This window comes from Nanorana parkeri, unplaced genomic scaffold (genome assembly GCF_000935625.1).
Source record: "Nanorana parkeri isolate BGI_ZX_2015 unplaced genomic scaffold, ASM93562v1 scaffold6, whole genome shotgun sequence".
NCBI classification, from domain to species: domain Eukaryota; kingdom Metazoa; phylum Chordata; class Amphibia; order Anura; family Dicroglossidae; genus Nanorana; species Nanorana parkeri.
In genome coordinates, this window is record NW_017306274.1 from 3,857,485 (window position 1) to 3,885,379 (window position 27,895).

Consider the following 27,895-nt stretch of genomic DNA (forward strand, 5'->3'; position numbering starts at 1 on the left):
ATGAAAGTTTTCAGAATGATAAGTGCTTCCATGTGAATTTTAATACCGCTTTAATCCCTCATAATGTTGAATGGGAGGAAGAGAAGATCAGGATTAAGGAAATTTTTGTTTGAATGCTTCAAAAAGAAGAACGTCAATGCAAACGCAATGTGGAGGTCCATTTTTTAGTGGTTGGAAGCAAAATCCCTTAATATAAATGAACATGGGGACAAAAAATACATAGCTGAGTGTTAAGAGTACAATGGCATGCTTTTAAACTTTATTTATCTGGAAACGATACTAAAAGCGGTTTTTAGACTTAATTGCAGAGACAACGGCATGAATATCTGTATAATAACTAATACAATGGTATTACGGGGAAAAAAATTACCGGTAACGGTGTTGCCAATAAGGTTAAAGCGACAAAGTCTACAACTAGACCTCCCCCAATGACCGATTACTGATGTTCCCACCCCTTCACCACTACTCTGTTGTATCTGTCACAAATACACTACATGGCCAAAAGTTGGTGGACTCCTGACCATCACATCTACATGAGCTTGTTGGGCATCCCATTCCATCATCATGGACATTAATGTGGAGATGACAGCCTTTCCCCCACCCCATAATGGCCTTCACCCTCCTAGGAAGGCATTCCACAAGATTTTGGATTGCATCTGTGGGAATTTGTGCAGTCAAGTACTGATTACGGATAAGAAGACCTGGATCACAATCATTATTCCAGTTCATCACAAAGGTGTTTGCTAAGGTTGAGGTCAGGACTCCCGAGTTCCTCCACACCAGACTTATCAAACCATGTGTTTATGGAGCTGGCTTTGTGCACAGGGCACAGTCATGCTGGAACAGAAAAGACTTTCACCAGACTCTTCCGACAAGGTTGGAAGAGCACAATTGTCTCAAACGTCTTTTGTATGCTGTATCATTACCAGTACCTTTCACTGAAAGCACGTGACCTCAATCATTTGGAGGGGTATCCACCAACCTTTAGCCATATAATGCAGGTGTGAATGGACAAAGTGTCCAGAGTCTTTAAAGCTGAATGCCAAGCAAGCAGCTTAATGCATAACTGAATACATACACTATATTGTCAAAAGTATTGGGCCACCCCTCCAAATCATTGGATTCAGGTGTTCCAATCACCTCCACGGCCACAGGTGTAGAAAATCACGCACCTCGGCATGCAGATGCTTCTACAAACATTTGTGAAAGAATGGGTCGCTCTCAGGAGCTCAGTGAATTCAAGCGTGGTATCGTGATAGGTTGCCACCTGTGCAATAAGTCCATCCGTGAAATTTCCTTCCTATTAAATATTCCACGGTCAACTGTTAGTGGTATTATAACAGAATGGAAGTAACTGGGAACAAGAAGAGCTGAAGCTGTTATAGCTGCAAAGGTTGGGTAAACTCAGTATTGAACCCTACGGAGGACTAAGACAGGGATGCCATTAAAGTTCATGGGTGTGTAAAGGCAGGCGTCCCAATACTTTTGGCCATATAGTGCATATGAATATTAGGTTTGCCAAAAGTCTTTTGACCCAAGCACCCCTTCCAGAGATTAAAGTTAGTTTGGTGACCTCTCTTTTCTTCAAGACAGTTACGATGTACAGTTTGGTCACCAACCCACCGCCAACATGGTGACAGAGATGCACCACACTGATGTGCTCATAACTATGTTCTATCCTCCTGTCAGAAACTTCTCAGCCTTGTGCCAAGTAGAAAAGCCAAACTAGGCCACTACGCGGGTCCACCTTTTCACAAACTTGGTTTATCTGTAATTTGTTTTTTTCTCAGAACTTGTTCAGCAAGCGTGCGAACTGCAACTGTCTGACATACGGATAGCCACCAGTTAAAGAACTGGCAGAACTGTGTATAAAATTCCCTAAAAAGGAGGCAGAGAAAGCAAGAAGAAAGGTTAAAGTTATACCAAAATCTATTTACCAGTAAACTTCATGCTGTGTACAGACTGAAAACACACTGCCGTTTTTCCTGGAAGAGGTAAAAGGCACGGCTATGAATTGCCCTTATCAAGCAGTAAAAGCCTGAGCATTAGCATCTATCGGCTTTCTGTAAGGAAGCTTTCCAGTCTCTACTAACCTCCTGTCTATCTCCAGCTTTGGCAGGCAGCGGCAGCTGCGGCTGATGTGCAGACATGGTAGGTGATAGGGTCATCGCTCAGCCGGGAAGTTATTAGCGATGATACTTACCTGGGTCATTCCAATTTCATAAAGAAATATTCTCTCGGAATGCAGGGGCGAAACGAGGTGGAGGGAGTGCTCCGAAGCAGACCTGAGACGTGAATGAATGAATGCGCTTAACCCAACGCTTGCAGATTCTTATAGACCAAGGGCAGACAAGTCATGAGCATCATTGAGGCTCAAAGCGTATAAAATTTATGAGCCGTCTCCTCGCAAAACAAATCTATCACTGGCCACTGACATACTAGAAGTTGCATATTCACACATAATTTGTATGTAGAGCTGTGGCTTCCATTTTGTTGCTTGCTTAGCCAAAGTTTAAGCTAAGTTATGTGTGTTTTTTTTTTTTTAATCCGAACTACCCAAGCTGGCAACTAACAGGCATATGCAATACCACTGAATGTGCATAGAGGATGTGGAAACAAAAATAAAAACCTCAATCACATAGGGTATAGTCCTGGATAAAGTGTATGTTGTGTCCAAACTGTAGTGTTTCCCTAGACAGAAGGCTCCAGAGGAATGCAGGCAAGAAAAGAGGAAGGGATGGCTTTCTATCTAATTAGACCTCTGGAGTCTGGCCAAGGAAAAAGCAGGTGTGTGGCCAACAGTCCACATTGGGCGTTACACATGCCTGAGACGCCCCAGGTGCCTTAATAATGGTGTTGGGAGTAGAGCTGCTGAGGCGGGAAATGAAATGTTGTTGTGTTTGATGAACCCTGAGAGAGAAGACTTTCCAATAAATGTTGGTAAGGAAGAAACATTTGTGTGTAGACTAACTTCTGTTCCTGTCTTTGTCAAGTACTGAAGACGTGTGCTTAGACTGTTATGCTAGCGTCCCTTTCCCCTGGATGCTAATGATTTACAATATATATTTATTGATACAGAAAGAAACAATGTAAGAGAAATAGAAAGAGAGAGAAAAGAAAACCGTGGAAGAGAGATAAAAAGAGAGAGAAAAGAGGGGAAAGGGGACAAAGCGGTAGGGGTTAGAGAGAGAAGAGGGGCGGGAGGCAGAGAAAGAGAATAGGATCGGGAGAGGGAGAGAGAGGAAAGAGAAAATTGATAGACAAGAAGGGAGAGAGACAGAGAGAGACTGAGAGAAGGAGGGGGAAAAAAAAGAGAGAGGAGGGTAAAAAGGATAGAAACAGAGAAAGAGGAAGAGAGAGAGAAGGAAAGAGAAGAATGAAGATAGAGAAAAGTGAAAGAGATAGAAAGCAGAGAAGGGAAAGAAAAAAAAGAGAGAAGAGGGTAAGGAGATAGAGAGGGACAGAGAGAAGAGAAGGGAGAAAAAATAGAGAAACAGAGGGGAGAGAGAGAACAGGAGGGAGAGGAGGAAAGAGAAGAAGGGAGAGAGATAGAGACAAGAGAAAGGAGAGGGACAGAAAGAAGCGGAGGAAGAGAAAGGAGGGTAGAGAGACAGAGAGAAGAGGAGGTTAAAAAAGTGAGAGAGAAGAAGGAAAAGAGAGAAGAAGGAAGAGAGAGAGAGAGAAGAAAGGAAGAGAGAGAGAAGAAAGGAAGAGAGAGAGAGAAGAAGGAAGAGAGAGAGCAGAAGGAAGAGAGAAGGGAGAGATACAGAGAGAGAAGAGGAGGCAGAGAAAAAAAGAGAGAGAAAATGGTGGACAGAGAAAAGAAGAGAAATAGACAAGAGCAGAAGGAGAAAAGGTGGGAGAATGAAAAGAGGGTAGAGAAAATGCATGGAGAGAGAAAGAAAAAAAGGGGACATGGAGAGGAAAACAGGACGGGAAAAGGAGAGAAAAGCATTACTGGCTGGTGAAGCACAGCTCATACCGGAGGAATATTTCCTGTACCTTTCAAACTATAAAGCATCCTGCTGTCCAGCTTTACACGGTATCTAAAGCCCTGATGAAGGGTAACTGTTGCCACCCTAAAACACGTTGGCTGTAAAATCTTGATGAAGAATTAGCAAACATTTCTAAACTCCCCAACCATTGGTGAGGTGCTCCTACTACTACTACTACGCTTCTATGTCAGCTTTGGACGGATTCACAGTACTTTGCTGTTCCAATGAGGTGTGTCTCATATGAGTTATAGAGAGCAATGAATACCTGGAAGGGTTGGGAAGGGAATTGTTTCTTACCTTTGCTCCCGCCAGGGCCTCATTACCGGTGGGAGTAAGAAAAAGTCATGACTTGGAACTTATACAGGGCTGAGGACTCTCCCTGCCTCTATGTAATGGCACTGGGTGCATGCACGGCCAATTGCCAAGCACCAGCACTGTCATGTGGGAGGAAAGCGAGTTAGTCACATGTTCCCCATACCTAGAAGTACCAGATAAGTCACTCTGCTTGGTTGAGTGAACAGAGAACCTGTTGCTTGTCCCAAGCAATTTATTAAATGTGAAAATACATCACTAGGAATGAGAAGAGAAGATGAACCAGCACTTAAAAACACAAATGCTCCGATACAAAAATGATAGCCCACATGGTCGCTTTAAGCTATGCCGCGGGTAACGAGCAGACAGCTGGTGCACTTATCACACGTCGCAAGCGCTGAGAGTTTTACTTTGTTACTGTAGTGAATAGAAACAAACATCACGCATGCAAAGTTTTGATCTCTTCACAAAGCGCCGATGCCAGCTGTCTGAGTGTGAAGCGGGAAGATTTCATGTGCGAAAAATGCGCTATGTTATCCCAGCTGCTCTTCGGTATTTATGTGGAAGAAAATGAGGAGATTATCAATTGAAGAAAAAGGAGAAAAAAACAAAAAAACTAAAAACTAATCAGTTTGTTTAAATAAAACCAAGTAATCAAGTTAACCCGTCGCCTCTCTTTACCTGGTAACATGGCTTTAGAGCAAATGCCCCTAGGCCAAGGGTCCTTAACCTGTTTAAGATTAAACTTCCCCCCCAATGGATTGCCCAATATGTCCCCATATCCACTTCACCAGGCTCAATCATCATCAGCAGCAGTCCTCTTAGGTACCAGTGTGACATCAAAAGATGCCAATAGCTTGGTTTTACTTTACATATGGATGTTTTTTTATATGTATTTTATATTTACCTTATTATATAAAAATTGCAAATTTGTACAATCAAAAGATGGACTTGAGGTCTAGTTACTAACAAAGGAACAGTGTTACTTGCATATCAACTGACACATCAACACATGGAGGAACAATCTCTAATTCAGATCAGTCCTCATTGAGCGATATGATCGTTGATTGGCTAGCGCCTTTGTGGCCTCAATTTGTATTGATAATGGCTATAGGTAATAATAAAATAATTTGATTAGATTCTAATCCAACAACATTTTTTGAAATGATTTACGATCCAGTCCCATAACCCCATCATTTGGGTCCCATACCTCCAAAAGGATAGATACCCCAAGTAAAGAACCCCAACTCTAGGTGTCTGATGACTATTGTCAGAGCATACAGCCAGGGGCATCCCTATACTTCTAGCTGCCTGAGGCCATCACTAGTAACCAGGAGCTGGGCGAGATGCCAGCCAGAGTGTTCTGCTCAGCTCCTGGCAATGACAGCTCTTGCAGCAAATGGGGAAGGGGGCGCACAAAGTGAGGAGGGTGGTAACCCTACGTGACCTTAAGAGATGCCGCTGAAGGCAGCCACCTCATTATAGGGGCGGCCCTGCATACAGCAATGCCCAAAACCAGGGCTACTCTATTAGACAGCTGGTATGATCTCGCTATGCCACCTCTTCTGTCCCTCTGCACCTTTTCATTGACCATCAAATGAGAGAAGTGATATCACTGGCTAGTAGGTCAGGATTTTTTATGTTACAAATATTCAACCTCCCAGCAACTCCAATGCCCCATGTGTCTTGTTTGCTTTGGGCAGACTTAACAATTCTGGTTTTGTTGTTGTGTGTGACCCCATCGGGGAGATTTTTTTTTTACTTCCTATTCCTGTGAGTTCTGTGTAAGCAATGGGGGAGAATGGTCATCACCAAGACAGGAAGGCATTAAAAAACATTGTCAACCTCAGAGTGACGGGTACTACAGTAGCTAATGACCCTAACATACTGCTGCTCTCGATGCTCCCCGGGTCCCTGAAGTCGGCAAAAAGAGGCCTCGCGACACTTTCTCACGGCTGCTCGGGCAGTTGTTCCACGACACTGGCGTACGCCGGTGGTACCCACTCTCACTGAATGGGTTGTGGAAATGGACCGCATAGCCGATCTGGAGGACCTCTTGGCGGGGGAGCGTGGGAATGGGCCTGGATATGTACACACCTGGTCTGCCTGGCTCTTATTTAGGACATCGGCTGCTTTTCCGGCAGCGGTCTCCCCTTGACTCCCTGGTATCCGGAGGTAGCTGGATTTCCTGACGGAGAGTGGGCACCCCTCCCCCCCTTTCTTTTTTTTTCTCCCTTCCACTCGCCTTCTTAATCCTATCCTCCCTTCTGAGCTTCTCCTATAGCTAGTCTATCCCTCCTACCCCCCTACTTTCCCATTCTCCTGTACCCTTCCTCCCATTAGGGGCTCCACCCTGGTTGACTCCTGCCTCCTATCTGACTCCTATATCACATGTTCTGCTGCACAGGAACCTTCTACTCAAGCTCTCGCTATAGCGAAAACGCTTCTTGGCTGTCGTATATGCATGGCCTTAAAGCTTTTGAGTGGGGGCACTTACGGAGTGTACTTTGTTGACAGGCTAGCTCCCTGAATGTAATGCCGTTTGCACTCCATGCCAAGCTACCTGTAGCTACTGAATATGTGGCCTGCATTCTTACCCCCTGTCTGGGTCAGAGGAGGGAAGAACCATCACTGCTCCGTGACATCCCTCTCCAGGAGTACCCCATCCCCTCCCCTATTGTATTTGTTGTTATGCTTACAACTACTTTATCACATGTATGCATGTTTCCTTTGTTTTGTTATGAAAATCTCTAATAAAATCTGATTGCACCAAAAAAACATTGTCAGAAATGTTAACCCGTCCCTATTATATTTAAAAATGTTTTTGCTTTTGCCTGTATCCCTGATAAATTTCTGGTCGTTTCCAATCCTAACAGATGCCAATAAACACATGAAAGAGTTCCCTGCCTTTCTCCTTTCTATAGCAATACTAAATAAAACATATTTGCTGGAGTTGGGCTTTAAGCATTGAGTCTGTGAAAGGTTCTCATTCATCCAGGTCATGGTATATCTGTAAAAAAAAGAAGTCAAGGCAACTGGACTTGCTGTATTTGTCTTGAAATTTAAACATTGAGGTTCCCATTGGCAGCAGACCAGCATTGCCCTGAACATGATTTGGTTGGTTTCCAATGCTGTTCACCAAAAACAATATGCCCCACAGGTTAGCAGATATTCTTCCAGATTATATGTCATTGATTTTTTTTTTCTCTCTAGTTCTTTGGGCAAAGACAGAACCACATAAATCAGCCTTTTTCAGTCAACAGGCAGGAGAACTGAACACCCATAGGGGAGAGAAGCCAGCACAGTTCTGCAGATTTAGGTTTCTGCAGTATAATAATACAAATATATGGCGTCAGCCTTGTGTCTCTGAAAATAAATAAAAGAAATCAGAGGCAGGAGCCATGTTGTTTCAGCAGCATTGCCCTCCTTCAAGGCAGTGGTGACTACAGTCTCTCTTGCAGTGAAGTCTGTGAAGTTATTATTCATATGGGCAGGTAACAACGAAACATCTATATCAGGGCTGTTTAATCACCACGTACTGACGTAAACATTAACAATGTGCAGCAAAGAATGAAAGCTTTTTGCTTCCCAAATGGTTGCTGGCTTTAAGGGGTCACTGGCGCTTTAAACAAACAAACAAACAAACAAACAAAAAAAAAGACACTTCCAGGAGTGTAAATGCCTGCACCCCCCAACTCCCCATTCCCTCACTGTACAATGTGGTCTCTCCAGTGGGAGGGAATGTTGAATGCAGTTGGCGACCCCGGTACTTCTCACTCCATGAAGTGTCAAATGCTGAAGGCATTCTCTGCACAGGGAATATAAAAAAAAAAAGGTTAGTATCCTGAAAAATCTATTTTTTTGGCTTGAATTCACTCCTGCTCTGTGAGATCATCCAAGGCACTGCTGTGTGTCACTGCTGGTCTCACCAGATTTGGAGAGGTCAGTACTGTGCTGCTCACCGTTCTCCTTGCTGGAGAGGATGCTGTACCCAAAGACATGCAGTGCAAGGATCTCCCTGCTTCTTCTTTCTTTATTCATTGGATATGTGTTTCCTGAACAATGGTTTCCAGTCTCCTCTCTACATCCCCTGTTTCCATGTCTCCCTATAGTTAGTTAGCTGAATGTAGCTACAAATGGCCAGAAAAATAAAAAATTGGTTACAAAAATAAAAAAATCAGTTTTAACATTTTAGTCTGGGTGCTGCCCTAGTCACTGGCCCTACATGCCCCCTTTTGTTTTTTTAATAGAGCTCTATGACTTAGTAAACCCAACCCAAAGTAACAAATTAACGCAATGTCAAAAGGCCTTTCCAGTCATTTATTATTTGCAGCTTTTATTAAAATAACACCGGGTGATTCTGCCATGAAGATCCTTGGTAAGGCATTTCTGTTATAGGGTGACCCCAATTATTAATCCTGCCTTGTCACCCTGTCACATGGGCTTCCAATGGCAATTTCAACACACATTGCACAGGGATGGTGCGCCATTGCCACCATCAGGAAACCCACCCTGAGAAATGGCATGTAATGATCACTAGAGAGCATGTAGATAGGAAATGGCTGCAAGTGATCAGCAGCAACGAGATGCAAAGGATGTAAAAAAGGTGAAAAGTATTTTATTAACACAGTGCTTTAGCAAATTAAATGTCATTCAGATGGGGATCACATCTACTCTAAGGGCCTGTTCACACGACGTCTGTTTTCTGTGCTGACCTGATCCGTACGCTCCTGCACTTAAAATGCATCCCAATGTATCCCTATGTGTTTTATGGGCTACAGTTCTCACGTGCACAGTCCGTTCAGCTTACGACAGCAAAAAATACTGCAGGTCACATTTTGTCCGGTCCGGAAACGCAAAACGCGGCAAAAACGGAACGCAATGCAGCTAAGCAAAAGAAAAATCGTATTCTTGCTCCACTTTCTATGATGTCATACGACATACGAGTAAAGGAAAAAAATGTATCCGGGTGACCTCGCAAATCCTCAAACAAACTCCAGAACTGACCCTTGGAGTGCCGGAGCCTCAAGATCGGGTGCACCCAATAACGACGTCTCCTGCGTGCTCGTTCTCTGCAGATTGCTGTAGCCAGCACCATCAACATGCCTTCAAACATGTGATACATGTCTGATCACCAGCTTTACATACACAAAGAGAAGTAGATGTGCCGAGAGGGCGAAAAGGGACCTCAGAGGAAGAATCTGCATACTGACAGCCCCACGGCTAAAAAAAATGAACTGTCAACATCCGGATCGAAAACGCATCAAAACGCGTCAAAAACGCACTGCATCAGTAGCACCGCGTCTGCAGATCCGCACCTGATATCATGTGAACAAGCCCTAAACCAGCATAAGATCCAGCACACAGCTTGGAAGTAACTAGGCCAAGCTTAAATTTGATTTTTGGTTGCACATTTTACATACATGCGAAAAGCTTAGGGCTTATTCACACACGGTAAGCAGCAAGGTAACGTATGGCAAAACCTTGCACCGCAATACATAGATCTAAATGGGCCCTTACAGATTATTCCATTCACCAAAACGTAAAGAAAAAAAGAATAAAAAACCCTCAGCTCTTGCATTCCTGAAGGCAGCAGGAACAGAGGGAGGGTGACACGGCTAAGACACGCTTCAAAGATTGTTCCTGCCGAGCGTCTTATTGAAAATCGTTTCACAAAGCCAGAGTGGCTGATAAACAAATTTTCTCATTTTCACGTGGGGAATTAACCTGACTTTTCGGAACAGCCGGTGAGTCTCAGTGTTGGCGGATATCATCTAACAAGAAAGTAACAAAATTTCACCAGCTAAGAAAGGAGCTCTGGAACTTTCAATAAAACGTAATCTTCAAACCACAGGGGTGAAATGAGCCTGGAGTTGACGTTCAGATAGCAGCGTTTAAAATATGAACCAGACGACGTGGGTGTGTGTGTGTGTGTTCAATTTACCAAGGTGTCTGAAAAGAGACCTGTGTGCATTACGGCTGCAACAAACTAATCAATTAATCGATAATGAGAATAGTTGTCAACTATTCTCTTTATTGATTAGTTGATTGGATCCCCTAGCTCTCGCCTCCATGCTGGGAAGAGAGCACAGCAAGCAGTGAGCGGGTGCAATAGCCAGTCTGCTATTGGCTTTTTGCAATTTGAAATAGCCAATAGCAGGCTGCCTATTGCACCAACCCACTACCTGCTGTATTTACATTCAGCTCCCGTCTTCAGAATTTTGCCACCGGCAGCTGTCATTCCCGGGCTGAAACTATTCAAGCGTCATGTGCTTACAATACAATTATTAAAAAAGAATTATAAAAAAGGTGGGGGAAAAGTCATTTTCTGTTTCGGCCTGACAAATTCTGCTGCGGGTAGTGCGTTGCACAGCCATTTATTTCAATGGCAACCAAAACGTGCCTCCCACCCACAGTGTGATCGCCTGCACTGGAACGCACGGTACTGCAATGCTGAGCGTTCGAGTGCAGTGCGATTGCAAAAAATTGTGCATGCAGTTTTATTCTGAAGTAAACTTCATGTTTGTAACACGGCATTTGTGTATTTGATTTTAAATTAATGACGGTATTTATTTCATTTTTGTATCCGATTAATCGGGGGACCCAACAGTTGCAGTAGCAATGACGGGTCCCATGAATGTTTCACTTCTCCGGTAGTGTGGCCGCTCTTCTAGCTGACATCATCACGTACAATGCAGGATGACGTCAACTGACTGCCCCAATTCCGAAGCTGGAGAGAAGAAGAGTGCCCACTGCTAAAGGGCTATGGAATGAGGTAAGTAGACCTTTCTATAATAAATTATCCTTAGTGGTGAGACAAGTTGTTTTACATGCTGGTTAGTGAGTGTGCCATGATGCCTTTCTACTGTTTTCCTCATCTAGCAGGTCACAGTAAATTTTAAGGATAAGCATTGAATGAACTTCTCTATCACTTCAAGTAAAAGAAGGGAAGTGTTCTATTTAGCAATTTGAACAGCTGGACCCCGTTTATGAGAAAAAAAATAACTCCACACAAAGTAGTTAAAATCCCCAAAAGTCAACAGGCTGATGACCTTTATGAAAAACTATTAAACAAGCGCCAGCACCGAGTCTGCTTAATCTACTTCACTTTACTGTTCACAGCCTAAACCGCGGCACATAATTGGTGGGGAAAAAAACGCTCCAAGGTAGGTAATCGCTTTGTACAAACACAAGGACGAAGGCATGTTTACCGCTTTCTGAACAATTCAGGCACAAGCGAAGTTAGTAAAAAAAAGAAAAATGTTTTTGGACATAAATCACCATCTCCACAGGATCCTTACAAGCACATAAAGCTGTGGCAGACTAATGGTTCATTGTGACAAAATAACTAATAACGCATAACTATAGAATTCCATTTTTCAAGCTAGAGGAAAACAAGCAACCTGCAGAATACATGGTCTACACGTACATGGTCTACAGTATGTATAAGCGAGATTGAGGCAATTTTCGAAAGACCAATAAAACACAGCCTTTTGACTTGCTAAAGACCGGTGACCTCACTGTGAATGCAGCCGGTCATTGGAGAATATAGTCTATCCATTCACTAGTGACGAGGGGCACCACTGAAAATACACTTTCTACTTCACAGAGACCAATGGCAATGCAGAGAAGGCAGCTTATCCATTTTGTAGAGACAAGTGACATCCCTGAGAAGGCAGCCTATCCATTCACTAGAGACCGGTGACATCACTGAAAATGCAGCCTTTCCATTCACCAGAGACCGGTGACATCACTGAGAATGCAGCCTATCCATTCACTAGAGATCGGTGACATCACTGAGAAGGCAGCCTATCCATTCACTAGAGACCGGTGACATCACCGAGAATGCAACCTACCCATTCACTAGAGACGAGTGACATCACTGAGAATGCAGCCTATCCATTCACTAGAGACCGGTGACATCACTAAGAATGCAGCCTGACCATTCACTAGAGACCAGTGACATCACTAAGAATGCAGCCTAACCATTCACTAGAGACCAGTGACATCACAGAGAATAAAGTCTGTCCATTCACTATAGACCAGTGATATCACCAAGAGAGCAGTTTAACCATTCGTTGGAGTCCAGTGACTTTACACAGAATGCAGCCTACCCATCTACTGGTGAAAAAACTGGCGAGATCCTACACCATATGAAATCAGTAGAGAACCAATCACATCACTAACTAGGAAGTTTATCAATAAAGTTTACCACTATAGACCAGCGTCACCAAGGCCTTAAAAAAGGTCAGGCTGTGACTATGGACTATGGCCAGTTACAAAAGCCCTTTGGGTGTAAAAGGCATTTACTTTGAATGGAGTGCTGATAACGCCTTCCTTTGCATATCTCTCTCTCTATATTTATTTTTTCTTCCTCCGATGAGTGAAAGGGCCATCAATATGGTTGTCAATGGCAGTTTGGATGGTCCAGAGGTCTATCTGGCAAAAACAAAATTCAATCTGGACACTGAAAATGCAGCCTTTCCATTCACCAGAGACCGGTGACATCACTGAGAATGCAGCCTATCCATTCACTAGAGATCGGTGACATCACTGAGAAGGCAGCCTATCCATTCACTAGAGACCGGTGACATCACCGAGAATGCAACCTACCCATTCACTAGAGACGAGTGACATCACTGAGAATGCAGCCTATCCATTCACTAGAGACCGGTGACATCACTAAGAATGCAGCCTGACCATTCACTAGAGACCAGTGACATCACTAAGAATGCAGCCTAACCATTCACTAGAGACCAGTGACATCACAGAGAATAAAGTCTGTCCATTCACTATAGACCAGTGATATCACCAAGAGAGCAGTTTAACCATTCGTTGGAGTCCAGTGACTTTACACAGAATGCAGCCTACCCATCTACTGGTGAAAAAACTGGCGAGATCCTACACCATATGAAATCAGTAGAGAACCAATCACATCACTAACTAGGAAGTTTATCAATAAAGTTTACCACTATAGACCAGCGTCACCAAGGCCTTAAAAAAGGTCAGGCTGTGACTATGGACTATGGCCAGTTACAAAAGCCCTTTGGGTGTAAAAGGCATTTACTTTGAATGGAGTGCTGATAACGCCTTCCTTTGCATATCTCTCTCTCTATATTTATTTTTTCTTCCTCCGATGAGTGAAAGGGCCATCAATATGGTTGTCAATGGCAGTTTGGATGGTCCAGAGGTCTATCTGGCAAAAACAAAATTCAATCTGGAGTTTGACTTTAAACTAGGGGTCACTGGAGCACCACGGATCAGAGTTATGAGCTCTCTTATATCTGCACTAATTCAGTTTCACTCACTTGCAAGTCTCCTGGTGGCGCCCAGGAACGGTAATCCCTTTTTCTGTTAATAAAATGCCTCTCGCTACCGTGAATGGGTTTCTAATTGGGCAAGGCAGACAACGGCGTTTACACCGAGATGAGTTTCTCTTGGCCCGCAATGTTATAACGCAGATAATATTTAATGGGATTAAGAAGATACACGATCATAATCCCCCGTTTAACCCCTCCCCTGCCCTGGCGATCAATCGATGCTCCATAACTCCTTCCTGATTTAAAGGTTAATTAACCTTTACGAGTGTATCATATGCGGCTCGGACGTTGCTGATGGTGCTTTCCTAGAAAATGCTATTTATAACAGGCTTAGTGCGCAGGGCTTGGACTGGCCAGGCTGGGCTGACCTTTACGGTGAATGTCAGAGGTCCGTGCTCTGAATTGGAGACTCTGGCATGCTCTCTGCTGCTTACTCTGTCAATAACTGTTTTGTATGAACAAGAGGCCTTTAACCTCCATTAATGATTCCGAGCACGCGTTGCGGGGGAATTCCTCTGGCGGGGGTTCTGTGCTAGAGAACGAATTAAAAAATAAAGACGGAGGAGCCAGGTTAACGGTTTCGCTGCCAGGCTAGAGAGCCGACGCTAACTGCTTCGCGGAGAATAATTCATGGCGCGCTCCAAACTGTTCCTCGCCGTAGCCTGGTAAAAAAAAGATGAGGATGAAAGGGCGAGGATGGAGTAAAGGAATTATTCAAAACAGAGAAGACAAGACGACTGTAAAAAAAAAAACCCAAATAAACCAAAGGACTGGAGGGCTTTATTTGGTCGCTGGGGAGGCTATATCTAAGCTAAGGAACAAGGATCTGTACAAGTGGACCTTAGGCTGGGTTCACACCTAGGCAGCACCGTTTATATGCGCGTTATCAGCATGTGGTTATTTGCGCGTTGTGTACATTTGTATGCGCGTTTTAACATGCGTGCATAAAGACATGCATTTTGATTGCCTGCTCATAAACCATTGTGGGCAAGGGAAGAACGCACAAAAACGCTCACGAAAATGTGCAACTACTTTTTTTTTAGTATCAAGTACCGATATTGTTTTTTACTCACCGATACCGAATACTGGTACCGGAAGTCCCATTAAGGAAGCCGGGCGGCGTGTAATGACTGATTGGTCAGGAAGCCAGCCAATCAGGAAGCCAGGCGATGAGTCATTACCGCCCCCTGACTTTCTGATTAGCCGGGAAGCCAGCTCGATGCTCCCTCGTCACCAGGAGATGAGGAAGCATGGAGCCGGCTTTCTGGCCAATCAGGCAGTCGGGGGGCCAGTCATTAAACACTGCTCGGCTTCCTGGTTGGCCGGAAAGCCAGCTCCATATTCCCTCGTTACTAAGTGACAAGGAAGCATGGAGCAAGCTTGCTGGCCAATCAGGAAGGCGGAGGGCAAGTCATTACCCGCCCCCTGGCTTCCTGATTGGCCCAGGAAGGCAGCTGCAGGCTCCCTGGCGAGGGAGCGTGGAGCCGGCTTCCTGGCCAATTAGGAAGCCCGGCAGCGAGTCAATACACGCTGCACGGCTTCCTGAAACTGGAAGGTCCGGTATCGAGATAAGTATGGGGAACATTTGGGCAAGTACGAGTGCTCGCCCCCATATACTCTGTATCGGCACAAATACTAATACTAGTATCGGTGCATTCCTAGTGAGGACGAAAGGCAGCTGGCACCTGGCAGCCCCTGTTAATCACCGGTGGGGTGTTGAGGAAGAAGGGCCATTTCTTTGCAATGCCTCAATGTAAAAAAGCGAAGTGTGCTAAAAAATTCTGCATCAGCTCGTCGTCTTTTAAAACAAAGTGGGAGTGCGCATTCAGAAGGTGACAACACTGCATGATCGGCTCTCTAACCAGCAGCACCTTAATACAGGAAGTGCCAATAGAGGCTGAAACTAGCAGGACCCACACATCGAAAGAAGGAAAAACAAGGAGGAAGAAATTAGTAAGATCAAAAGGAAAGGAAGAAGCGCGTGCCAAGAAAATATTTCATGAATTTTAAAGTAAGGGTTTGGATCCGATTTAATTTCTACAGTTTTAAATATAACCAAATAAAAAGCAAACAGACAACACAGCCCCCGGGTCTCCCGAACACGGCCAACTGGGCCTCCACAGGCTCCGTGGTAATTTTATTTTATTTCTGTCTCCAAGGGCCAACGGGCAATGTAATCAAGTACATCGATGATGAAAGATCTCCGGGGTAATAATTGTATCCAGTCGTTCTACAAGTCAGAGATCAAACTGACAGAACGGCTTGCCATCTCATATTTTCTAATATCAGACGATGCTCAGAATAGAAAGGGGAATCGCTCAGGCTTGTTTGTCTCACCGCGAAACACAGCACATGAATACACATGCTTTATTAAACTGGGACTTGTAGGAGAGTCGGCAAATAAAGCCAGTAACAAAATGGAAGGCAGGCCTGGAGTTGGGAAAGAGAGTTTATTACCTGATGTACAAAAGATGCCTCATTCCTACTCAAGGCAAAGCTTTACTTGAAAAGGTTGTTTTTAAAGCAGGATTACATATACTACATGGCCAAATGTTTGTGGACAACTGACCATCACACCTATATGAGGTTGTTGGACATCCCATACCAAAACTACGGCCATTACACATCCCTAGGAGATCCTACAATAGCTCCGCAGTCCGCCACCTATGTAACACGGCTAGAGCTTGCATTCTAAGCCTGTGGAAAGACCTGGCCACCCTCCCCTCCAAATGTGGGTCTGCAGGGTGGAGGAAATCAGGACTTTGGGAGGACCTTATTTTATACTCACAGAATAGACAAAAGCAATATCTCAAAATGTAGTTAATTTGGCTGGACTTTTTGAGCACTGATGAGGGCAAATCCCTATTAGATGCTCTTCACTACGTACTCCCTATGCGCATTTTGGTTAAGCACTTAGACCTCTTTCTTGTGACCCGTGGGGTCTTTCTGCTGTTCTACTTTTGGTCTCTTAATCCCCTCTCCAATTCTTGGGTGTTTTACCTCCTCCTTTGTTTTCTTCTTCTTCCTTTTGTCACTCCTTTTTATCTCCATCTTTCTTGTTGGCTTTTTGATGTCCTTATTGCTTATATTGCTACCTTTTGTTTTCTCTTGAGTTGGTTGTATGTCTGTGGTGACCCTTGGGTGACAACTCTTCTTCTGTTTTATCCTACTACTAGATTCCTTGTCTTTCATTATTCTCTTTCATATAGCTGTTACCGGTTTATCATTCTTCCTGGTTATTGTTTGAAACTGTTGTGGGCCTTGAGCTCCTTCTCCTGTTTTTGTCCTGGACTGGACCACGGGCATGTTGGTCTTTCCAACATGGACTACTGGCTCTAATTTATCCTTCAGTGAATAGATAATTGTAAGGATTACTGGTTGGGCCTGGTTGTTGTGGGCCTTGAGCTCTTTCTCCTGTTTTTGTCCTGGACTGGTCTGGAGAATGGACATGTTGGTCTTTCCACCATGGACTACTGGCTGTAATCATTCCTTCAGTGAATAGATAATTGTAAGGATGACAGGTGGGGCCTGGTTGTTGTGGGCCTTGAGCTCCTTCTCCTGTTTTTGTCAATGGAGCTGGCTGCTTCATGCTGGCTCCTGGACTGGACCCTGAACTCCATATGGATTTGTCCACCCCGTTTAAAATGGTATATAAATAAACATGTCACATAAGGTGCCTCTATTACACTCACTTTGTAGATCATGCTAAAAAAAAAAAAAAAAAATCCAGCAATGACTGCATGCTTTGGCATCCTTTGTATACCTGATACTAGAAGTGAACAAATGGTAAATATTAAATATTCCTAGCATTTCTTTTAATTCTGAAGTTCTGTCTGTCTATATTGACTATAGACCTTCACAAAAAAATCCAAGCACATACCCTAACTCCGACGCAACTGCAAAAACTCAGCAAGGGCTGCTACCTCGGCATTCTTTCCCATAATTCCCTATTACAGCAAACATGGACCTGGTACTGAGACACTAGGGCCATTCAATTCTGACTGCCCCCAGGCCAAAGTAGCCAGCTCACAGTTCAACAGCAGCTCCTGCTATATATAGAGGGAATAATCCATGTGGGCTCCACAGAAACACAAACAACCGAATCTTAAATCACGAGTAGCTTGTAGTTTAACGATTTCAGAGCTGGAGGAACAGGGAGAAGGAGAGGAGCAAAGAATAGACAGAATGTGGAGAAAAATCCCAGCACTGTGCCATATTAAAAGGAGAACTATGAGGTGAGTGATTTTCACTTATCCTCATAGCTTTAGCCGACCTGTGACAATGAGACTGTCACAGGTCGGCTCAGTAGATCGGGAAGTGAGCGAACACATACCGGCGTTCGCTCACTTCTTGATCCTGTCACGGCAGAGAGCCGTGACAGGGGAGGGACTGGATTCCCCCTTCCCCGCTCCGATCTTCCAGCGCTGACTGGCGGAACTGATGGAGCGGGAACAGCTGGCTCTGCCTCTAGATAGGCAGAGCCAGTTTTCACTCACGCAGCTGGCCGGATCCAGACATAATTGTCGGGAACCGCTGCGGCTGTTGCGTCTCAGTATACCGCGAGCTGTAGCTCGCTATATACTGAGCTTAGGGTGACGGGAGGACCCTAGTTTGTGTCCTCCCGTTACCCTTAGGAGAACTATGGGGAAAAGCCCTAACCCCTTAGTTCTCCTTTAATGATTAAACAACCCTATAGACAAATCAAAGTATATAAACAAAGGAGGAATAGGGTTATAAATCGTATTACAAAGAAGAAACAAGGAATATCTTCTATGGTCAGCAAAAGATAGACAGATCCTTCACCAAGATCCAAGAGGAGGTAAGAGGCCCGTCCTTGGGACGGAGAATCACCATCTGATCCCACCAACAGAAAAGGAGTTAATCTCGGTGCCTTATCTAAGGAACCGTGGAAGTGATGGTAGAGCGACCACAGAGACGTTTCCAAAAAGTTGGACAATATCTGAATGAGATTATACGCAGTTCTGAAGCTCATTATTGCTTTGTGAAAAATGATAACTGTTCTCATAGTACAATAATCCATTTACTAACCCCTTCCACCCAACATGCCCTGCAAATCTGACAGTTTCCTGTACCTACGACTTGTAGATGATCGCAGTGCGGCCCTTTTGATCTACTAGGAGCACGGACAGTTATGTGTAAGATTAAAAGGAGAACTATGAGGAGAGTGATTTCCATTCATTCTCATAGTTAGAGCCGACGTGTGACATTGGAACTGTCACACGTCGGCTCTATTGATCGGGAACTGAGCGTACACATAACATCGCTCGCTCACTTCCCGATGACTGTCAGTCACCGCTCCCCGCAGGAATTCCCCCCCTCCCCTCTCCGATCCTCCGGGACCAAGTGGAGGAACAGACAGGTGAGGGGGCGGGCACAGATGGCTATGCCTCTAGATAGTCAGAATCCGCTGTCAAACAGCCAGCTGGGTGGATCCGGACAGTATTGTTGGGATCCGTCCCAGCTGCAGCGCTCTCAGTATATAGCAAGCTATAGCCCGCTATGTACTGAGCTTTGGGTCGCGGGGGGACGTTAATATATGTCCCGTGACCCTAAAGAGAACTATGGAATAGTTCTTACCCCATAGGACCCTTTTAAGGGGGATCCTAGTAAGGTAGTAAGGGTTATTTAAAGTCAAATGAACTCCAGGTGGATTAAAAGTTACAATTGAATGCAGCTCTGCATTCACTAATGCATCATTTCATGTATTTTCTCAAATACAAGAAGTGTAATTCCCTGAATTTGACTTGACATCAGGCTCTTGCTTTCCCTGTACAGCAGAGCTCAGAGTAGTAGAGAAAGCAGCAGTACAAGGAGCTAAATCAATTCATATGCTTACTAGGAGTATGCTGATGGAAGGGGAGAAATTCATTTTTCACCGAGATCTTGAAGTGATGATGGGAGAATCGGACCACTGCGTAAAGTCTTCTCCAGCACATCCCAAAGATTCTCAATGGGGTTAAGGTCTGGACTCTGGTGAACAATGATGTCTCATGCTCACTGAACCACTCTCTCACAATGTGAGCCCGATGAACCCTAGCATTGTCATCTTGGAACGTGCCCAATGTGCCATCAGGGAAGAAAAAATCCATTGATGGGAAAACCTGGTCATTCAGTATATTTTACATTTTTGGGGGACATAACATTGCTGAACCTAGACCTGACCAACTGAAGCAACCCCAGATCAGAACACTGCCTGAAATCCAGGAGGGGACTGTTTTTTGGCCAGGCAGTGTACATTACTTTTTTATTTGGGGTTGAGGCAAGCTTTAAAATACTAAAGAAAGTGGATAAGCATGACAGCCAGACAACCAGCATTTCCAGAAGGTGAAGTCAATGACAGCAGCCGCCATGTTTTGCCATGACGGGTTAATTAGGATTACATTTACAGCACAGGTCCGCTATAAAAGGGTTACTTGGAGTTTCATCTAATCTCCTGTTTATAACTAAGGACTCAGTAGTACAGCATTGTACTGTGTTAGCCTGATGAAGAGATCTAAGGAATGCCGAAAGCTTTCACAATGAATAACCTAAGTTAGCCAATAAAGGGGATCACCTAAACACCAAGGTTTCTTCTCTAAGGCTTCAGTAATACAGATATTCCTAAGGGTAGCTTCCTATGACCCCTGCCAACAGCCTCAGAGATCTCAGCATATGGGTAGTCAAGGCTGGCAGCACGACAACCCAAACCTGTATGCTACGTTTGGCTCCTGGCTGTCCACTGAAGGAAATTGCTGTCTATTGGCCATCGCCTCCTCCCACTGAAAGATGGGTGCAACCACAGGCAGAAAGCCACAGAAGCAACACAGGTGTTGGATACTCTTCTGTATCCAGTGTCCATGTCAACTTGAGGTGCCAAGCAGTGGCAACCTTACTGTTGCCAATACCTGCTGAACTCAATTACCCTGCAATATCTTCACTGTGGAAACTGGTTTTTGTTGTGGAGTTCTTCTTTAAGGGACACTGCTAATGTTCCACCGTTAAACACACTGACCCCAATCACGAGATTCTGTCACCCCACTTAGTCAGCCTTTAAAAGGGCTCCATATCAGCTCCGCTTCCTCCTCAACGCACACAAAACATCATTTGAATTTCACTTCCAATTAGGTTTTGATTATGCAAATGAGCCTTAATTAACCCGTCAGGGTCAGCAGATATGATCTGTCAAAACATAGTGGGCAAATTTCATTTAATCTGACAATCCGACTTATTCTGTCTCCACGGGCAACGCAAAAGTACCAATTTGTGATCAGCAGGTATTTAAAACTCATTATTTTCTTGCTTCGTACATGGCAGGTGGGCTGGCATTTTATAGCAATAAATATATGGGAATGCATAAACTGCGTTTAATACGGTTCAGTTAAAGGGACAGGAGATCCCTGAAGGAACATTTGTAGTGATAAGCAAACATGCCTACTCGCCTTCAGCATTGGCGGCACGAAAGTGAAGGATTCTTGCTGTGACCAATAGCCACTAATAGCCATGGTCACAGAGAAGGGTCTGGAATCTAAGTACCCGGTCACCAGACTAGCGATCACTGTCATTTGACGATGGTCATCTCACAGAATATGGTGCCTCAACACTGCTCTTTCCTAAAAAGCTCTCTCTCTGTTGTTAGGAGGTGCCCCAATCTACTTGTAGGAGATGCATGCCGAATCTGAGGGCTATTGTCCCATTTGGGTTGGCCTGGGTAGGTAACAGGGCCCATTCTTCACTGCCAAAAGGAAGATTGGGGTGATGACCCAGTCTCTCTCGATCTCTCTCTCTCCTCTCGATCTCTCCTCTCTCTCTCCTCTCGATCTCTCTCCTCTCGATCTCTCTCCTCTCGATCTCTCCCTCTCCTCTCGATCTCTCCCTCTCCTCTCGATCTCTCTCTCCCCTCAATCTCTCTCTCCAGGGACCGGTCTAGGAACTAGACGGGACTATGGTTTGGGTGAATATATCTCTGTTATTAGAGCTCCTTAGGCAAAATGAGCACATAATCCTTGCAGTGTGGGGTTAGCCCCACCGCAAGGGTTAAGATTCTCTTTGCTTGGAGTTCTCCTTTAAGTCAACCCCTTTGCCCAGCATGGGAAAACGAGCACTTAACCCTCACTTGGGGCAAAGCCCCACTGCAAGGGCGGCTACTTTTGTTCCCCATGGTCCCTGTGTGTGTTGTAAAGTAGTCACCGCTCCAAGCTCGCTCACGGGATGGACTACAATCTCATGTTTAGTTTACCAATTTGAATTGAGATTTTAGTCCATCACTTAGGGGAAGCCCAACTGCAAGGGTTAAGATTTTATTTGCCCAGAGTTCTCCTTCAAGTCAACACCTTTAACAAAACAGGTTCACTTCAAAGCCTTCTGCCTGCCTACAGCCTCGGAGGCATAAAACACAATGGGCACGAAGGGGTTTGGGAACCTTTGCTGCCCCGGCCGCTCAGTCAGGAGCTAAAAGAAACACTAATTGCGTGTACAGCTTGTCATAAAGACAACAGGATCTGCTCCACTACTTCCAAAGACAGGACATTGATTATAGCTGTAAAATCTGGGGGTTTGTAATAAAACTGCCAAGCGGTCCGCGAAGGAGCCAGCGCTTCTGAAATTATAAAATACATGCGTTTCTATAATTAAATGTTCCCACGTTGTGTTTCTGTGTCGGCTAGGGAACGCAGGAAGCAGACACATTCTGAGTTGTGCAACATAAAGTAAACCTGTCAAAAAGAAAGTCTTATAAAAAGTTACAAGTAACTGCAATTAGATTTTTTTTTAAACGGTAACTCCACCACGTCCCTTTGTATCCCATAATGCTTTGCTGCCCCTCTGTAGTTCAGCAAGGCAGACCAGATTTAAGCTGTGTTGGTGCAATAGCAGAGCCTTGTATACTGATCTCCCCGGTTTTAGGTGCTCCCATGGAGCTCAGAAAACTACTTGGGGTTCATTCACACTTGTTCGCTTTTCTGCAGTAAAGCGCATGAATTGTACTGTATGAAGAAGGCAGCTCGTGTAGAAATACTGAGTAATGCTGGGCACACACCTTACAACCCTCGCAAGACTTTTGTCTTGCGAGGGTTGTACAATCTGCCGATCTGCCTATCTTGGATTCCGATGACCGCAATGCCGAACGGGCAGTGTGCGCTTGCGCACACCGGCCCGTCCGGCTTTTATCTTACGAACATACTACACACCCGCCGAACATCGTACGATGCTCGGCGGGTTTTCGAACATGTTTGTAAGATAAAAGTTTTGCGACCTTACAGTAGTAGAGGTCGCACGGCTTCCACACACCTTGCGATAATCGTACAATTGCGGGATTTCCCGCGATTATCGTACGATTATCACAAGGTGTGTGGGCACCTTAAAGTTGTTTTGCACATTTATTGATGCACCTGCACCGTGTAAAAACCTGATTGTTAAAATGTCTCCTTACTTTGCATAATGAATGAAGAAATAAACACACACATAAACGAAAGGATAGAAAACATAGAAATGCTTGCAAATAAAGCACGATTTTACATATGTGTGGGTGTGAAGGAGCTCAAAAATATTAGCCAGGAATTAAAGTGACACTGCTGGGCAGGGATTGTCCCGGCTGCAACTGAGTGGGCCAGTGATAGTTATGCATAGGCTTGGTAGAACTTGGGTTGCACCAAGTCCCCGCACTGACTGACTGCTGGACAACGTAGTGGAGAGTGCAAGAGTTTGTGGTGAAAGTCCAGGTTTCTGTACAGCGACGCATGCTACGTTTGAAGAAAACGGCACACTGCTGTCCAATAATTGCAAACTTTATTCCACGACACTTACAGCTTCCAACGTGATGGAATCCCCCCCCCATGCATTTCACCTTTACAGGCTTAATCGTAGAGATCTCTATAATTAAGCCTGTGTTCTATCAAAGTTTGTGACTGGGTTGGAATGTTGGATCACATTTTAACGTGATCCCGCCCAGTTTTACGGCGGTGGAATATGTGACCGGCAAAAGGTGAAACATTCCAACCTTTCTCAGCTGTTCCAGTGAAGATCGGCATCGCAGATGGTATGTGCAGGAGAACCGATCTGTCCTGGCACAGCTGATCGGTCCTGAAATGTCAGTTCTATCCGACTCTGTGGAATGTGAGATCGCAGTCACAAAGTCACATTTCAGGACCGATCAGCTGTTCCAGGTGAGATCGTTTCACCTGCACATACGATTTGCGCTGCCGATCTGTCCTGGAACTGCTGAGAAAGCTTCAGAATTCTTCACTTTTTTGTCGATCACATATTCATAATCACATCTGGTCTAAGCCACGGCTGACATCACTAGGGATGCACCGATACCAGTTTTTCAGTATCGAGTACGAGTATTGATATATTTTTTTCGGTACTATCAGATACCGAATACCAATACCAGTGTTCTATCAAAGATTGTGACTGGGTTGGAGTGTGTGACTGGTCATGTGGTTACACATTTTAACGTGAAGAATTCCAAAAGTTTCCTTTTAAAGCCCAGATACACATTATACCCCTGCCTCCCCCCCCTCGGATGGCTTCTGAATGATGCCAGGTGTCATTCAACCCAGAAGAGGGCCAATGTTAGACCACAGATAAGCAATACATAAAAACATCTGGCATTAGGCTTGAATGTCCCCATAGGTGACTGCAATTCTACAATTGTGAGTCCAGCAATATTAACCGAAGGGGCAACTTGAATGATATTGATGGATTCGCAGTTCTAGAATGGTAGAAGGCCTCCGGTAAAAGGCCTCCATTGAAGAAAGCCCATCGTCAAGGTTTAAATGGGAGAATCACCTTTAGTTCTCAAGAGATAGGTGTAATATTATATATTCTTTATGTACATTCATCTGCATGTAAACAGAAAAAGGGGACTGCGCCCACTCCTAGTGTAAAAAAGTTTTTTAATAACACCAGAAAGCTGACGCTCGTTTCGGGGGAGCTCCCCCCTTTCTCAGAGCACCCCTGAAACGCGTGTCAGCTTTCTGGTTACCTTTGACAGCCGTATGCTATAAATTGCTCATCCAAATGTGAGTCGTTTTTTGTGAGATTATTGTACTCCTTTTATTATAAAAAAACGTTTTTACACTAGGAGTGGGCGCTGTCCCTTTTTTCTGTTTACATGTCTTGTGAGGATGCGTCCTGGTGGCCTTGAGGACGACAGCCCCCCTCCCTCTACGTTGATGTGAAGAAACTCCTCTATTGGGTGCTGTGTTGTACATTATCACTACATTTATCTGCACCTTAAAGGAGAATTGAAAAAGAAAAATGCTCAAGGCAATGGTCAATACTGACGGAAATTCTTCTGTGCCGTTGAACTTACCAGCAGTAAAGTCTCCAGTTAGGTCTATAAAAGCGTGGGAATGAGGTACAAACATTTGTCTCGTTGTGTTCAGGTTTGCTGTCACGGTCAAGCTTCTACAAAGAAATAGAACAAAAGAAAAATTCCACTTAATGCTGAATTGTATCCAGTGGTGACATTCTACACAAGGCACTCCCGTACATTGTAGTGGTGTAAAGGAAGGACCTCTTGAGCCATTTTGGTCCACCACACTATACTTTGTTACCCTTCGCCTCAAATTCCATTTGTCATGTGTTCCATACCTCGTACTAACCTACCTTACCTATAAGGAAATACTGTATCTGTGCTATATATCAGCAGGAGGGACATAAAGAGGAGGCATGTATGGCTTTGGCTAAAACTAGGGATGCACACCTACTGATATCGGTACCAATACTGAGTATTTAGGCGAGTACTCATACTAGCCCAAATGCTCCGATACCAGAACTTCCAGTCTAAGGCAGATCTCCCTCTGACCGGCAGTGCCGAGGGAGCATAGAGCCGGCTTCCTTTCCAATCAGGAAGCCGGGAGGTAGGTTATGACCCGCCTCACGGCTTCCTGATTGGCTAGGAAGCCAGCTTCACTTGTTGCCAAGCAGCCTGGCTTCCTAGCCAATCAGAAAGTGGGGCGGCACGTAACAACTTGCCACCCAGCTTCCTGATTGGTCATGACGTGCTGCCCGGCTTCACGATTCAATAGAAACCCAGCCTGGCTTCCTAACCAATCAGGAAGTGGGGATGTACTGACTCAACCCCCCAGCTTCATGATTGGTCAGGAAGCCAGGCTGCCTAGAAACAAGTGAAGCCGGGTTTCTAGCCAATCAGGAAGCTGGGAGGCGGGTCATGACATGCTGATTAGCTAGGCAGCCTGGCTTCCTGACCAATCAGGAAGCCAGGTGGCACCTCATGACCTGCCGTCCGATTTCCTGATTGGTCAGAAAGCCAGGCACCCTCGGCAAGTGAAGACGGTGTTCTTTCGATAGAACACCGGCTTCCCAGGCAATCAGGAAGCCGGGCAGCGGGTCATGATCAACTGCCCGAATTCCTGATAATTGGGGCACACAGCATCGTTATCGGTACTCGGCATTGATGAGTACTAACAAAAAAAATATAGAGAAACCGGTATCGGTGCATCCCTAGCTAAAACCCCAGAAATATACTGCTTGTCTTATAGATTTGTGTTGCAAGTGGTATTTTGTATCAACATTCATTACAGTATATGTCTGAAAGTTTGTGAACCAGACCTGACCATCACACTTACACTAAATGGCCAAAGTATGTGGACTACCCAAAATTATTGAGTTTAGGCATCTCCAGCGGAGGGTACTATTATTGCTACAGTATACAAAGACATTTCGACAATTTTGCTCTCCCACATCAAGACACCGCTTGGTGTTTGGTGTGCTGGAACTGGAGTGGTCTGAACAGAGTCCTGACCTCAACCCTACTGAATAACTATGGAATGAACTGGAATGTCGAATGTGACCAGATCTTCTCATCCAACATCATTACCTGACCTCACAAAGTCTCGGGGGTTGTAGCTTACACAGGGATAAGGACTCACCTGCAGTGAGTTACATGCTCCTCTATATACAGAAGAACTGATATACTGTGGTGACGGCTTCCTGGCTAATCAGGAAGCCAGGTGGCGAGTCATTACACGCCGCCCGGCTTCCTTAATGGCACTTCCGATATCGGTATTCGGTATCAGCGAGTACCGAAAAAAAAATACCGGAACTGGTACTCGATACCGAAAAAACGGTATCAATGCATCCCTATTTGCAATGCCTAATGGGATTTGTGGTTGCACCACAGCTGGAGGGACAGAGTTTGCCTACCACTGATGTACTGCAACACATAGGGACAGTCTGAATGGGCCTATAATGCAACAGTCAAACAACTCATTTTTTTTTACTGATGTGTGGAGGCAGCTCACAAAAATTCTTTACAGTTAAAGAAAAAAAAAAAAGTGAATTGCCAGAGAAGAATGAAACACGGGTAGCCAGCTGCAGAACGCTCAGGCTGCATAACAGGAAAGACACAATCCTTGAATTCGTACATCACAGAGGTGAAACACACATTTCAATCCGGTGTGTATGTTTTCTGCATTGAGCCCGAGCGAGCAAAGAAGAGGCCGATGTGCCTTTAACCGTATCGCTGGCAAATAAAATTGCTACTGCGGAAAATCCCCCCTCACTACAGTCTCCCTCATCCAACATAATGAGCCGATAATGAAAAGCTTCTAATATTCACTTATAGAAACCCTAGAAGGAGAATACGCTCAAGGCAAATACATTTTCTCCGAGATGCTGCATGAACGGGTTTGATTTATGCTCACAGTACGTACGACTTCAAAAAACGCTTCATGCAGTAAATATCCCATCAATTCTGGGAAGGCGGCGAGGCTCGAGCATAACGAGGACAGAGCTGTGAGAAAAACAAGTCAGGAGATGGAACAAGAGGGAGCTGTCACAGGGAGTTAAATGTATCGGCGTACAGGAACCGATCTGATCTTCATTAGAATAGATTACCCGGCCTGAAACCGCGGCGGAAAAACATGACAGCGTTGAGAGAACGCCGATGACGGCCGACCTGGGTGCAGGCTGAAAGCGTAGCAGGGTTTAAGGCGCAACTTTACTGTAGGGAGGAAACACAATGCAGCAAGGGTGGGGGAGGTAGGTGTTGTACCTAGTTCTTCCCATGGTAAAGGCTTTATTTATTTTAATAGGTGGTTTGTGCCTTTATGCTACCATGCTATCACTAGGAGGTTAGGTTGGTGGAGACTTAGGGTCAACACACCAAACTTTTAACAAAAGGAATACGTAGAAAAACCACAGGATCAAGTAGATCATGTCTAGGGTTTGCATCACGAGAGAGAGAGAGAGAGAGAGAGAGAGAGAGAGAGAGAGAGAGAGAGAGAGAGAGAGAAGAGAGAAACA

The 27,895-nt window shown here is 44.7% G+C and overlaps 1 protein-coding gene across 1 annotated transcript in view; it reads right to left on the reverse strand.

Moving 5' to 3' along the window:
* The window catches only part of ITFG1 (integrin alpha FG-GAP repeat containing 1), a 178,027-nt gene that overhangs the window by 135,820 nt on the left and 14,312 nt on the right, over window positions 1–27,895 (reverse strand). Inside the window, 1 exon segment of the mRNA XM_018553222.1 lies at window positions 24,939–25,033. Within this exon segment, the coding sequence (XP_018408724.1) occupies window positions 24,939–25,033 (95 nt within the window).